Genomic DNA, 14,703 nt, shown 5'->3' with positions numbered 1-14,703 from the left:
ATAGTTGACATATGGCCACCATCAGCAGGCTGCCAGTGTTAATGTGACATCCTGATGATTACCATGTTAACATGTAGACGCCTTCCTGAGCTAGTCCTCTGCTCACATCAGTTTATTAACAATAAAGAAAGCTCATCTTTGAATTTAAAAACTGTGTCAAATATTGGATCCTGTTAATAGCCTTAAGAAGGATGTTTTTTAACAAGAGATCTAAATAGTTAACATAACCCTTCTGTAACTTTGTTTAAAGATACTGTGTGGAGTTTTTAGCAGGTTATCAGGCACATGGATATTAATACTCATATCTCTTTATGACCTACATTGGAAAACAAGATGATAATTTACAGGACTCGCTATTTTAATAAAGTTATTTTTGATGCCAAAATTCCCTGTTGAGGGGTAGTCAGATCAGAGCAATGAAAACTGTTTAAAAAAAGCATTGGGATTTCTTTTAGGAAAAAACAACACTTTCACATGTACAGAACAAAACCAACAAAGAGGTTAGAGTTACTACTTTGTCCACAGGAGGCACCAAAACTGACACAAAAATAAAATTCAATGACACCAAGAATACAATAAATATTTCAATTTTTTAAAATCAATTTAATGTATAAGTACAACTTGAGATATTACAGTTACGAATGTTTTCTGTTGATTTCAAGCACATCCTTATCTGTCATCTGATGACGGCTTCCCTGTGCTTTCTCTTGTCTTGTGACTGGAGCTCTACTCGCTTGTGTGTCTTCTTCTTCCTAAGAATGATCAACCAGAATTGTTACCCATAATGCCACTACTTCTAAACATAAATAAAGTACTAGTATTTGGATTAAAACAGAAATAATTTCATGTTTCTGAATCAACTATGAAGAAAGCATTAATTTAGACCTTTAACACGGCCTGCAGCAGGTCCTTAGAAGGCAGGAGGCAAACGGCTTCTCCCAGGAAAGAGATGAGGACATGAAGGACATCAGTCCAGTGTCCCACCGTCAGCATGAGCACCAGTAAGGCTCCCTGGCGTAACACAACAGTGTGCAGCAGGGCCTCTAAACCAGTGTGCCGATTCTGATCCTCTAAGCAACAAGGGGGAAATAAAAAACAACCGATGAGTGGCACAATACTTGTTTTTCTTAGACATAGGTGGAACTGACAGTGGGACTGACTATGTATGGCCCTAATAAGGGGCAAATTCCTGCACACTGTCTATGAACACTGGCAATGCTTAAACAATGTGCAGGAGTAGCCGCAGTTTTTGATTAGCGTAATCTTCTCTTATGTACCATTCTTATGAAAATATGAGGTGTTTTTAAAGGTACATTTCATGTGTTGTCTGCTGTGTTCAGTGGCTTGCATCTCTTTTGTTTAATGTCGTCTTTACATTTCTGAAGTTATCTAGTCTGAAGTTTCCCTCTCTCCTTGAGGCTTCAAAAAGCACACACGTTTACCTCATACCTTGAATATAGACCACCAACATGGTGTAGCAGAGTGTCAGTGGAGTCCAAAACTTCAGAGCATCCTTCTGGGACAGGAAGTGGTCATAAACAGTTGCAGTGGAGGCCACAGCGGCCAAAGCGAAGAACACAATGACCACACGCTGCAGCGTTGCCAGTATGGTGTGTCCAGAGTTCAGCAGGCTGATGCACTTCCCACAGTACCGCTCTCTGCTGTGTAGTGGGTACAGTCTGGCCACATGAATCCACAAACTACGGCTGACACCTGCCAGAGCCCAGCTGAGAGCTGCTGCCAGCAACAAGCTGAGAGAGCTATGTGGAGACCCCTGATGGAGGAAAGCCATAGTACAGGAGAGGCCACAGCCCAGGGAGAACTGACCCTGGATCAGGAGCAGGTCCAAGCCTCTTCCATTGGTTTCCTGAGTTTAGAGAGACATGAGAGGGTGGGGAAAATATTTTGGTTCACCGTTCGAAAACTATATGCCCAAGAAAGGAAATTTTGGAGGGGAAACAAGCCTTAATCAGGGTGTTCTGAGCTTTTTGTGTGTTTGGGTTACTCACCAGTCCTGCTGTCGCCTTGGCAGAAACAGCCCTGAGAGAAAACTCCAGAACAATCAAGGAGGAGACCCTCGAGCCCACCTGAGACAGGAGGACCACCAGAGACCAGAACTGGAGGGATGATCTCCAGTCTCTGCTCAGGTTGCTGCCCGGTGAAGGACACCTTTGTTTGCCTTCAGTTTCAGTTTCAGAATCACTGTTTGGAGAGAAATGAAAATAATTATGGATGCCCTAAGAGGACACACAGAAAGATGAACTTCTAATACAATTTATTCTATCACATTTTTCCTTGATAATGGGAAAACTGTGATTGTTTTTCTCAAGTGTATAACTTAGTTTTCTTGTCATTTTAGAATAATAACACTGGCTTTAATAAGTTATTTCCAGCAATGGCATCCAAAAAAGTGTTGTCATCTTGAGATTAAAAAGTCCACATATTGAGAACATTTGGTTTAGATTATTTCAAATGACGTCAAGAAAAATCTCACTAGCATTGGGCTAAAACCTCCTCCTCCATTTATTTGTTTATTTTTTTAAATAAATCAGTGCTACTGGTCATCCTTTATATCTTTCAGTGGGTTAAACAAATTTTAAACCAATGAAAATGTCAAAAAGATGCTATCACCAATTAATGTTTAAATTAATTGAAAAATATGACTTGTTTTCATTGCCTGAAAGGTGGAGATAGGAGGTTTTGCTTGAAGACAGCAATATGTGTATGTATGTCTGCTTCAGGCCGCTATAACTGATAAAAACTCTCAGAAAATAAATTTTACACATATGAGGATGAAATTATTAGCCCCCCAATGACAAATTCATTTTTCCCAAGTACTGTTAAACAGATGAAGTAATTTTTAACCCAGCTTTTCCACATATCCTAACTTTATTTTGCATGCTTACATTGTTTTACTTTGCACACAAAAACAAAATTATCTGACAAAAAACAAAAACCACCAGAGTCAAAATTATTACCCTTATAGTCAGCTGTGTCTCCTTTAGTTTTCTACAAGCCTCCTGGGGAATCCCAGCCCATTCTTCTTTGTTAATCTCTCAAGCTCATCCAGATTTGATGGTCTTCTGGCATGGACCTCGGTCTTAAGTTCACCCCACAGATTTTTTAAAGGGATTCAAATCTGGGCTTTGTGCAGGCCACTCAACATTCACTTTTGCCATCTGGACGTAGTTCTTCACCAGGAGTCATGTATGTTTTGGGTCGTTGTCATGTTGGAAGGCAAAATGACGACATAGACCTAGTTTTGCTGCTGACTGCTTGAGGTTTTCTTGCATAAAACTTCTTTCATGATTTCTTCCACCTTTCCACTGAAGCATCCCCAGTCTTATACTCCCACCACTGTAGGGATAATGTTCTTTGAGTTATACGCCTCTCCCTTCTTCCTCCAAATACTAGCAACACCTCTGTGGCCACAGAGCTCCAGTTTGGTCTCATGTGACCAAAGGACACACTTCCGGCATGCATGATCTTTCTCCAGGTTGTCCTCAGCATACTTCCGTCTGACTTGAAGGTGTGTGCAGAAGTAGAGTTTTTCTTGATATGCATGTGCAGGGCTCTAGTGATTGTCTTCTTTTCGACTACAGTTCCTGTCTTGGCTAAGTCATTCACTAGTGTCTTGGCAGTTGTTCTGGGATCTTTGGACACATCTCTCACTAGTTTTCTTTCCACAGTCTTTGAAACTTGGAAAACACTGTGATAACTTTGTATATCCTTCTTCTGCTTTGTGAGCATCAGCAATTCTTTTTCTCCAGTCTAAACTGATCTCTCTTGTTTTTGCCATGATGCTTTCTCTGTGACTAAAGTTTTTATATTGTGTGTAAATGTGAAGGTAACCCTTGGTTTTAATTTGATTTTACAAGCTTTGAGCATTACAAAATTAAATCGCATCATTGCACAAGATTAGTTTGTGCTGTGGCTTAACAAAAAGGCCAGTTCTAAAGGAGGCTCATAATTTTGAGCCGTGTAGTTGACCTTTTTTTTTTTTTAACAAACTTTGTTTCTATATGCAGAGTAAAATAATGTAAGCATCCAAAATAAAACTAACGTGTTTGGAAAAGCTAATGTTAAAAAATCCTAGCTCTGGAAAATACTTTAAAAATGAATTTTTCATATGGGGCTAATAATTTTGTCTTCATCTGTGTTTACTGCACTTCTTTAGGATGAAACTCACCTGCATGTTTGAATGAAGAAGTAAACTCTCATAAGGTTGCACAGCACTGATACTGCACAGGCACCTACCAGGCCTTAAGAATAAACATAAATAAAATGAATGAGCATCAAAATCAAGCAACTTGACACAGAAGCACTAAAAAATGCTCAACTCACCTTGAAAAAAGCTATCCACTGGGTTTGAATCAAAAGGTGCCCATTCAGGTGTTCCCAGGATCCAAAAGAATGGGAACAACATTTTTGATGTCCTTTTCTAAACAAGGAAACAAAAAGGGCTACAAACTCTTGGTCATGCTACTAACAGTGAGGAAACCTAATCAGAAGCTCCAAGCACTGAAAACCCCCAACTATGCCTTTATTTCTCCCTCCTGAGGGATTCATGTTTAGGTTTCAAAGGTTGAATGTGATTTGAGTGATTTGCCAGTCCAGTTGTTTCCTGATGAAAGAGGTTGTAAGTAAGAGATGATTACATCCAAAGAACCTTTAACCAATCAAGTTGCACTTTCTTATATACTTTGAGGATGCAATACATTTCTCCAAGATGATTCAAGAGCAAATTTATTTTCAACATTTCATACAAAAAGAACTTTATACATTTAGTGCTGCTCAAAAGGCTTAAAGTACTCCTAGGTCAAGTTGCTGCACGAAAAAATGTCCCATTAAATGGCATTCTGTGCATCTTTAGGTACGAGTAGTTCATTTGTTAGTTATTAAAGGCATTATCATCAGAAATCCCTTTTTCATCTAACAGATGAGGTAACTAGAATAAAGCATTTGTCTCTAAACATCTAAACAATCAAATAACAGCCAAACTGGCTCCAACATGACACACAGAGATGATAACTTCAGGTTATCTACAGTCCACTGATAGGCTGGTCTCCTGTTTCAGCTTTACTGAGAGGACTCTCACACCTTGCTTGTAGATTTTTGAGGTATTAAGGCAAAATGAGGAAATTGTATAGCAGTATGTTTGAGAAATGTGCTAGGAATCCCTGAAATTTTTGTAAAAGTCTCTGCAGCATATATCCAGATCACATCAAGTACTTTAAATCTCTGCAGTCCTTTTCTTCAGACAGAAGTTGTCCCACTTTAAGGAAGAGTTCAGAGAAATAAGCTAATCCACTTTCTGGCTGAGTGTTAACTGAGAAGATGCATACAATCTTTGTGCTTTTACTATAAATAAAAAGCTAATAGCCACAGCTATTAGCCCAGCACAATGACTGAAAACATTAACTGGTAGCTTTGCCTTAGGATATCAAAATCCACTTTGAGCACTTCTAAAAGTCACTGCTTAACATGTCATATCTTTTTTAATATGTGCACAAAAAGGCCACATTGATAATTTGTCATTTGTTATGGGACAGACTGTCATAGGCAACTAGCTAGCAAAGACTCCAAGAAGCCAACAGTGTTGCAAATAACAGTCTGAGGCAGTGTTTTAAAAAAAAAAGACACAATGTTTTTTTAAACATTTGATTTGGTGCATGTATGTAAACTTTCAGATAGTAAGAGAGCTTTTAGAGTTGCTCTTAATTGAACTAGGAAAGCACCTTGTTTTCAGTGTTTATGCTAGGCTTAGCCATGCTAACCTGCTATCAGCTTTAGCTTTAAGAACTGAAAAAGGCTCTTTTCAATCTTTTCACTTAACCCACAACAAGAAATGAAATAAGCTCACTATCCCAAATTTTATTTGCTTAAAGTTCAATGGTTTGTGGATTGTTGGACTACTTCAGTATCTCTGAGTCCAGTCCAGTGTTTTATGCAGGGTTTTAGCTCCTTCCCTGGCTCTGGCTCTGCTTCACCGTCTGTTGTCTCATCATATCCCAGAACAGCATGCTTAAGACAGTATGTGGGGCCAAGCGCAGAAAAACTGGGCCCATTCCTTTATACAACCCCAGCAAACCCTCAGTTTGGCACACCTTCAGCATACAGTCTGAAAATCCATGATAGAGACGGCCCTGCAAGGCAAATAAGAAAAAATAAGTCAAAACGCCTACATCTTATGTGTTTTACAGCATTATTCAGTGCAAGGGCAAATTTTAAACTCACCCTGTGAGCCTCATCCACTGGCTGGTTGTAGAGACGTGTACTAATAACATCAAATGGCGTCATGGTGAATGCAACTGCAATCCCACTAACCATGGCAGCCAACAAAGCTGTAAGCCAACTGTTTGGACTAAACCACTGATAGGAAAGAGAGAAACAGATAAAGTACTGAGACTTGACTTTGGCTGATGATGTGACATCAACTGTTCTCCTATATGAGCTGTAAAAATGTTAGCTGTTTAGCACGCCTACCTGGGAATGTGACACCCAGTCCTTGGCTGAGGTGAAGGTTGCCAGCTGAGCAGCTGATCCCACCATGACTCTGGGCACGGCCCCGTTCACACCCCTCCAAAGACCAATCAAACCTTCTCTTCTATAGATGGTAGCAAAGGCATCAGACACCCCCTTGAAAGGAAGACAACAAAGCCAGTATGAGAAAACAGAGTCCAAGTATGCTATCATTTAGAGGTGGCATTTAAATATCCAGTGGCATGGATAGTCAAGATTAATCTATAGCTGCTAAGCAGCAAAGCTTGCTTTATGCATTGAACTTAAAATCAAACCATCATAATATGGATTCTTATAACAAATTTATATTATAGAATTTTTATGATGTCTGATTACATTAATTTTTTTAAAGGTATATCAACTTGTAAATTAAAGACACAGGACCAACATGTGTTTTATAAACTGGCAGACTTGTTAGGTTAGGTGGAGCCATGCAGTGAATGACATGTACAAACTGTGCTAATCAGGATGTCCTGCTTTGCAGGTTTAAGAAAACCGAAAGAGGTGAGGTAGCCATTACCAAGCACAGTTTATACACAGAACACACCCAAACAGTACTTAGAAGATCTAGGCAGCATTAGTGAGGATTTTGAGTATGGTAGGGTATGGTATAATATAATAATATATTATATGTTCCATATCATTATGAAACTAAAATTTATAAGTAGATTTAGCCTTCTTAAACATTAAAAAATGTTGCTTTCACTTGGTGAACAGGTAAAACAAGGTCAGCTCTATTGACAAATAAAACACTATGTATTGGGTTCCCCTTTTTAATTGTTGTATTTGGCATCTATCCTTTAAAGCTACAATGTGTAACATTATTTCATTTAAATGCGGGTCAAAATTAGACATTTTAGTATTGCATGTTACTACCAATATTACATTAACATGCTCCCCTGAATAAATGTGTATCAGATCAGTACCTGTCAATGTACTTTTGTATTATTTCTTAACTTATAAGGTCTAAATCAAACAACCAATTAGGGACAGACTGAACAGTACTAGCCATTCACTGCAATTTTGTATCATTCATTTAACCCCTTAGAATTCTGGGTAAATAGTAAAATTACTATCAAGGTACACCCAAATTAAACTGAATGCTGTGTATGACCCACTTGGAGTAAAAGCACAAACATGAGGTGTCTTTCCTAACATTTCCAATACTGTCTGACTCACTGCAGCTGCTGCAGGCATTGAGTAATACAAAAAACCTAAATGTTTCAAGTCTGAATTTGTATTGTGAAACAGAAGATTGTAGATGACTGTAGCTGGGATGTATTAGCTGGAAAACTCAACTGGACCAAAGCATGAAGGCTTAGGTTCAAAGATGATGACAACAGAGTTGAAAATTAGTATTTTGCACCTGTTTTTCTGAGGAAAATACATTTTTCTTTTTATCATTGCTAATAATTGCCTAGAAAAAGACATTATCACAGCAAATACAGTGGACTACTGAGAACAACAATGACATGTTTGAAATTATACAACACCAGCCCATGGATCTTTATGGATCTATCAATGCTGTTTTTCATGGGCTTTTATGATGAAGAGGCTACAGGAGAGTTTCTAATGGTGAGCGGTGTCACTTTTATTATTGTTTGTTTGTTTGTAGCCTGAAAAGTGCATTAATGTACATTCCTCTACCATAACTTGTGTAGTTAATTCTTTTAAATGTAGTATTACTTTTAAATAACTATTTTACGAGGGGGTTTGCTACCTTAAGTGAATCATCTGAATACACAGCATGAAATAATAAATACAAAGGAGGTTCTTTAGTTAGATTTGATCTCTCTTACCAGATGGTTATGCTGGTGGCCCACAGCTATGGCTTCAACTGTTTGAGCCTGCAGATGGGTCTTCACCTATAATAAACAAACACAAATTTGTTTTAATATTGAAAAATTAGGATTATCACTCTACTTGGGGCACCCAGGCATAATGCACAAGTCACAAACTTTACCAGGAACTTCTTTTCCTCTGTGCTTTATTTTCAGTGATCATAAAGATATGACTATGCACAAGTTATATAGCGAGTGCATGACCAAGATGCCTCTCTTGAGCTTAAGCACAGTGTCAGTGAAACAACCTTCTTTCACCTTCACTCTCTGCCAACAGCACAAAGTGAGGAGCCACTGGATACTGTATTTAGTATCTTGTATATTTTTGGCAGCAGTGGGAAGGTGGAAGCAGCACACAGGGTATATTTAGTGACCTAGATCTATACAAATATGTCATCAAACAATATCATCTTTCCATGACTGTGCAGAACAGATGATTTAAAACACACTGACTGACAGCTGAGAGGGAAACAACATGACTACTCCTGCAGGAAATAAGAGAGCATACCCTGAAATCAATCATACACAGTGCTGTAAAATAGAGTGAAATGTGAGGCTGGTGTTAATGTTCAAATATATGTGAAAAAACAAACATGATAACTTTTTTTGTTTTATAGATGCACAACCATTTTAATGGCCACAATAGAAAGATATAATAACAGCCCATCTGGATAGGAGATGGTTAAATACAGTCATACTGTTTATCTTTTCCTTTTTTGGACCAGAGGTAATGGAGATGAAGTGTGACCTCACACATAGTTCTGCTGCGCACACCCATGTCACGTATATTTGCCTCAAAGGACTTACACCTCGATAAAAATAGTCTGAGGATATTTGAGACGCCTTTGAAAGTGAGCCGCTGTGTTTTCATGGCACTGTTTGTGTTCAGCTGTAGAGCTGACGGCTCTAGGGTCTAGTTTTTATGTAAGCTTCTCCATACTCTCATGTTTACAACATTGAATAAGAGGGCTATTTTCTCATTTCCCCTTTGAACTCTTCAAAAACTGCATCATGCTCTGATTCCTATTAATTCAAGTGTATTTCTGTAGTGGGTTCAAAACAACTAATTACATTTACTTAAATTACTGTACCCAAGTAGTTTTTTCATGTACCAGTATTTTTTTGAGTACATTTTGAAAATCAGTACTTTTACTTCTACTTAGGTAGGTTTAACAAAAATAACTGTACTTTCACTTGAGTACAATGCTCCCGTACTTTTTCTTCCGCTGTTGACTACAATGTAGAAACCTGGAGTGTTGAGTTAATCATTTCAGAGTTGATTTTCATTCCCAAAGTGTCATTTTAACTCAATTCTGAGTGAAATGGCCTTCAGTGTTGAAGTTATTTAAAAGTGTTGATCCACCAGTGTTAGTTCAACTTGATCGCCCTTGATCGAAGCACCATTCAGGGGAGATTTGTGGGGGGCCTTCCCCATCATGCCCTTGGGCAGGGTGTTTATATGTGTTCTAGATGTGTTTAACTGTGTTTGGATGTGATCCCTGCTGGGGTTCTTTTGGTCATGTTTCCCATGAATTGTTGTTTTTGATGTGAGACACATTTGTACCATGAGTGAAGCTATCCACTGAGTTAGATTCCCTGCATCCTGCATGGAGAATATGCTTCATCAGTATACATTGCCTTTCTCTGAGGTCAACTCTCTGCTTTGTTCTTGCCAGTGGAGATCCACTTCTCCACTTTTCTAGAGTTAATGCAACTCTGTCATATTTTAAAGCATTTAACACTTAATTCAATGTAAACCATGTCAGGACAGGATCTTAAAGGAGGCGGGATTATACTGGTTTATGTGGTTTAAATAAGTTAAGCAAAACAATATTTGACTCCAGAGTCAATGTAAAAATGGTGTAATGAGAAGGTCAATATTTTTCACAGTTATGTTAAGTCTGAAAAAACATGAGGCAAGCTTCACACTTGTCACTTTAGTCTGATGAAAAGCGGCAGTGCCGAATAAATACTTTGGAGTCCTGCAGTGGGAGAGACGCTTTCTAGTTTGTTTTATATTAAAAGTTTTACTGCACAGCATTATCAAACTTTACAATTTGAAGCAAGTCAAAAAGTGAATGACAAGAGCGAACTCGAAGAACTCTTGCTGTGTAATGTTACACAAGCTCTTCAGTGGGAAAATAATTATGTAATCTTGCACTACTGAAGTTCCTGAAGCAGATCTGTTGAAAGAGCTGACATACTGTTTGTATAATGCTGAAGAGTACAAGTCCAGATTAGGGTGACTGAACATGTTTGTCTTCAAGGATAAAGGCCATGCTGTGTGCACACACCTTTTGATTTCTGATCCTGGAAACCTTAACCAATCAAACATGACTGGGTGTTAGCATGAAGAAGATATTCTCCTCAAAGCTTTTGCATAATATATGTGATGATTACCTCAGGAGATAATCATTTGTATCGTTTTTCCACATTAGCCGTCTGCCTCTTTCAGCTTGTGTTGGACGTCTGGCTGTTAATTAACTAATTTTGGTTTCAATGTGAGGTTGAGTGTAACCTAATCCAGAGATAAAGTTGATAACGACACGTGGATTTAAATTTCCTGTTTTATGAACTATACAGTTATAAGGAGACAGCTACAAAGAGAGACACAACAGGTGAGATCTCATAGATCATTTCAGGGACAAAAAAATTTAAAGAGGGGCAAATGAGAGGATTTCCATGAAGAGTTTCAGCGATGCATACAGTCTAAGAAGCTACCAAATGGTGTTGCACCTTGAGGCAAGTCTATGTGTGATGTGGTTTGTTTCTACAGCTACTGTAACACATGTCAAACAGGCCTTTTTTCATCAATACAGATGTATCCTGAGATTTTAGCTTGATCTTAGGAATGCTTTGGGCATTCCTGATTTAAAAACCACTGGACTTATGTAACACTGAGTTATAAAAACTTTGAAAATATAACCCTAAATTCATAAAAGTTTTTTTTTTAAATTTTCATCAAAATAGAAAGCAATGAATTACAAAGCTCTTTTGTTTGAACATTGTTTCCAGCCTGTACACCCTCTTAAATACAATTAAGTATTTTTCAGATGCTGCTTCTTTTCTTTGCCAAATTCTAAATAATTCTGCCTTTAAAAAATTTGAAGTTATTCAGTCTGATTAGTTAAAAACTCTCTGCAGACAACTCCTGCTCATGCTAACTGTGGTGAGGTTGTGCAAGAAATAGCAGTAGAGACAGATCTGTGTTAGGGGATCACAAGCAAGAAAATATTGCCAGTATTAGAGCTCAACTGCTTTTCTAATGTATACACAAACAGGATTTAACTTACGAGGTAGGCAGGAGATGCGATGAAGGCACCCAGCGCCCCTGCTGCAGCCCCTGACAGCAGACTCCCCCCATGGTACGAGGTAACCCCAAGAGCTTCGCAGTAGGAGTAGGAGCCCAGTCTTACTCCGTTCATCACCCCCTGGTACATCAGCCCTACTGAAAGCCCCTTCTGCAGACCCCGCAGCCCATCCGTGCGGCCCACCACCCACAGGGCCTGCAGAACTCCTCTGTAGTGTCTCTGGTAGGACCCACGAGCACGCAGCTCTCCCTGCAGCTGCATACGGGTCTTCACAACCTCCAGAGGGTTGGTGAACACACAAGCTGCACAGCAGGCTAGAGCACCAAGAGCGAAGTCCAGAGGAGGCCAGACAGCCGGAGGGGGCGGCGAGGGGCCGAAGATGCCACGGGGGACAGCAGACACAGTTGATGTCATCCTGTGGGGCTCCAATAACACACTCTTCTGGTGAAGTTTTCAGCAGCGGAGCACAGTCATCCCTGAGAGGTGATCTTCAAAGTTTGTTGTCCAAGTCCTTGTGATGAGGCAGGTTTGATAAGGAACAGGGACAGTGTGTATTTTTTTTGTTCAGAACAGTGAAGTCACACACAAATCAGCCTTTGTGATGATAACTCATTTCATATCTGTGTCTCCTGGGATACAGCAGTCCAGTGTGCCTTTATGGTGTCTTTCAGTGGCTTTTGTTAGCTGCCTTTACTGCAAGCATGCTCAGGAGAGGCAGCATCTGCAAGAGAAGAACCATGTTTAATAAACTTTGATTGGACAGAGAGAAAGACTCAAAGGAGTCCTGCTGGAATGGTAACATTCAGGTTAAGCTTCTCACATAACACATGTTTAAAAACTCCTGTCAGAAAACACTTCCTGCTGTGTGACTCTCTATGCTTGCAGAATGTTTAAACTTATGAGCACTGCATATGCAAACACAGTAAAGGAACAGATGCATCTAAAATGAAAACTGTGGATTTTAAAGAACAAAACATTTGACACTCTAAGATCACCTGACATGAACCAGGACCAATCAACTTTAAACCCATTTACAACTCCAAAAACAAACAAAGACCCAACCAACCTTACATCAAACTTTTCTCATGTACCTTTGTAAGAAAAATTAAAAACATCCCTGAAATGTGGTTGCTTCATTCAGAACTCACAGTATTGACTGGTCCTCCAGCACTGATCCATTCTTCCTCTCTCCCCCATCATTGTGAACATGTGTCCTCAGCACATTCATTGTATGAGGCTCCGCCTCCAGCCTCAAAGCACAGCCAATAAGGTTTCAGACCTGTCTGCCACATCACCACATCCCTAAGTGTGCACCAATCATGAGGCTCCTCTGTAAATTGCCCCTGCTCCTGTCCAATAGGATCTCTCTGGGTAAAAGGTTAGAGTTGGTCAAAGAAGGGGGGTGGAGTGTCTGAGGGACAGGAGAGCAAGGATCAAAACTGACTGAGTCAGGAGTAAATCAAGGCCAATCCGGCTAACATAATAGGGATGATCTCAGAAGCAAAACAAACAAACCTGGTCTGTGTTGTACTTTTACATCATATAATGTAATATTTGTTGGAAGAATGAAAGAATGTGGTAACAGAGAGGAAGTATACATTAGTTCTATTTTGTTACCAAATGCTCAGCAGCTTTGTTGTGAAGTCTGTTTATAGTAAACATATTTTGAACAAAATTATGCTAATTTTGGATTAGATGACTCATCTATCAGACCAACACTCGAATATAGTTCACCTAGGAGCCACAAGAGGGCGACCTTCTACTGTCATTCTTTTACTGTTACACAGCAGAAGAAGTCTAACATTTTGTCTCTCAGCAGGTGAGGATAAAGTCGAGTTGTCTCTGGGTTGTAAAGTCCAAATTTCTTATGCAGACTTTTGAAAGAAAGTAAAGAAAAAGTTGTAAAATGGGATGGTTTTATAAAAGAATTAAACATATTATTTCAAAAAAGTACATTTTTCTAATAGTAAATATGTATGTAAATAAATGTATAGAATACATATTCGAGATATCTGACGATTAAAACTATCTGTTTTAGCCTTTTTTTTAATTTTTTGAAATATTTTAACTTTTCGATTGCCTTCTAAATAAATTAATAACAGTCAAATTGACAGAGATGTGTCAAACATGTAGAGAATCTTTTTAGACAAAAAAAAGTCACATCTTCATAAAAATAAAGTCCAGGTAAAGCCCGAATTACTCTAAAATGACTCTCGGATAGATGTTAGGGTTAGACGTTTTTACTGGCCATTTTCAAAGAATTCCATGTACAGTGCCTATAAAAAGCATTCACCCTCTTGGATGTTTTACCCTTTTATTGATTTTATAAATTATTCATGGTCAATACTATTAGGTTTTTTTAGTGACTGCGTAAATATTCACCCCCTTCAAGTCAGTATTTAGTAGAAGCACTATGGCTGCAATCACAGCACTGAGTCTGTGTAGATAGGTCTCAGCCACAGTGCACATCTGGATACTGCAGTTTTACTCCATTCTTCTTGCAAAACTGCTCAAGCTCTGTCAGGCTGCACGGGGATCATGCATGAACAGCCCTTTTTAATCCAGTCTATTGGACTGAGGTCCGGGCTTTGACTTGGCCACTGTAGAGCATTCACCTTTTTGACTTTAAACCATTTCTGTGTAGCTTTCACTGTATGCTTTTGGTCATTGTATTGCTGAAAAATAAATCTATCAAGTTGTAGTTCTCATGCAGACAGAATAAGATTATCTTCCAGGATTTTCACCCATTTTGCCAAGTTCAGTTTACCCTCTACCCTTACAAGCCTCCCACAGCCAGCTGCAAAGAAGCATGTTTGTGGTGATGTGCATGGTTTGGTGTCTGCCAAACTAAGCGTCTTGTCTGGTGGCCAGAAAGCACCATTCTGGTCTCATCAACCAAAGAATTTTCTTTCCCTTGATAGTGGGGTCTCCCACATGCCTTTCAGTGAACTCTAGTCCAGATTTAATCTGAGTTTTCTTCAACGGTGGTTTTCTTTTTACCACTCTCCCATAAAGCTTTGACTGGTGAA

The 14,703-nt window shown here is 39.0% G+C and overlaps 2 protein-coding genes across 5 annotated transcripts; both read right to left on the bottom strand.

Moving 5' to 3' along the window:
* Positions 1 to 635: 635 nt before the first annotated feature.
* LOC121528448 (transmembrane protein 82-like) lies at positions 636 to 4,614 on the bottom strand. Its single transcript, XM_041815925.1, has 6 exons — positions 4,345 to 4,614; positions 4,190 to 4,262; positions 2,010 to 2,202; positions 1,450 to 1,867; positions 886 to 1,070; positions 636 to 752 (listed from the first exon to the last, which is right to left on the bottom strand). Exons 1-6 carry the CDS (start codon positions 4,424 to 4,426, stop codon positions 636 to 638), a joined length of 1,068 nt encoding a protein of 355 aa, XP_041671859.1. The 5' UTR covers positions 4,427 to 4,614.
* A 116-nt stretch (positions 4,615 to 4,730) lies between these two features.
* On the bottom strand, positions 4,731 to 12,903 carry slc25a34 (solute carrier family 25 member 34). 4 transcript variants are annotated; one of them, XM_041815937.1, is made up of 6 exons: positions 12,823 to 12,903; positions 11,657 to 12,395; positions 8,322 to 8,387; positions 6,487 to 6,639; positions 6,238 to 6,372; positions 4,731 to 6,146 (listed from the first exon to the last, which is right to left on the bottom strand). In XM_041815937.1, the coding sequence occupies exons 2-6, from the start codon at positions 12,086 to 12,088 to the stop codon at positions 5,958 to 5,960; spliced, it is 975 nt and encodes a 324-aa protein (XP_041671871.1). In that variant the 5' UTR covers positions 12,089 to 12,395; positions 12,823 to 12,903; the 3' UTR covers positions 4,731 to 5,957. The 4 variants fall into 4 exon arrangements, with proteins under 4 accessions (XP_041671871.1, XP_041671879.1, XP_041671887.1 ...); XM_041815945.1 differs by having other exon boundaries at positions 12,766 to 12,858; XM_041815953.1 differs by having other exon boundaries at positions 12,741 to 12,836.
* Positions 12,904 to 14,703: the final 1,800 nt, after the last annotated feature.

Source organism: Cheilinus undulatus, linkage group 3, assembly GCF_018320785.1.
Source record: "Cheilinus undulatus linkage group 3, ASM1832078v1, whole genome shotgun sequence".
Taxonomy (NCBI): domain Eukaryota; kingdom Metazoa; phylum Chordata; class Actinopteri; order Labriformes; family Labridae; genus Cheilinus; species Cheilinus undulatus.
The sequence above is the reverse complement of the archived record's forward strand: the minus strand, read 5'-3'. Positions and strand labels throughout refer to the sequence as shown.

Coding starts and splice junctions, on each gene's coding strand:
- LOC121528448 (XM_041815925.1), bottom strand. CDS start 4,426: ATGTTGTTCCCATTCTTTTGGATCCTGGGAACACCTGAATGGGCACCT. Junction 1,071..1,449: donor GTTGGTGGTCTATATTCAAG/GTATGAGGTAAA, acceptor CTTGTTGCTTAG/AGGATCAGAATCGGCACACT. Junction 753..885: donor TGCTGCAGGCCGTGTTAAAG/GTCTAAATTAAT, acceptor GATCATTCTTAG/GAAGAAGAAGACACACAAGC.
- slc25a34 (XM_041815937.1), bottom strand. CDS start 12,088: ATGACATCAACTGTGTCTGCTGTCCCCCGTGGCATCTTCGGCCCCTCG. Junction 8,388..11,656: donor TCGCATCTCCTGCCTACCTC/GTAAGTTAAATC, acceptor TGTTTATTATAG/GTGAAGACCCATCTGCAGGC. Junction 6,373..6,486: donor ACTGGGTGTCACATTCCCAG/GTAGGCGTGCTA, acceptor CTTTCCTATCAG/TGGTTTAGTCCAAACAGTTG.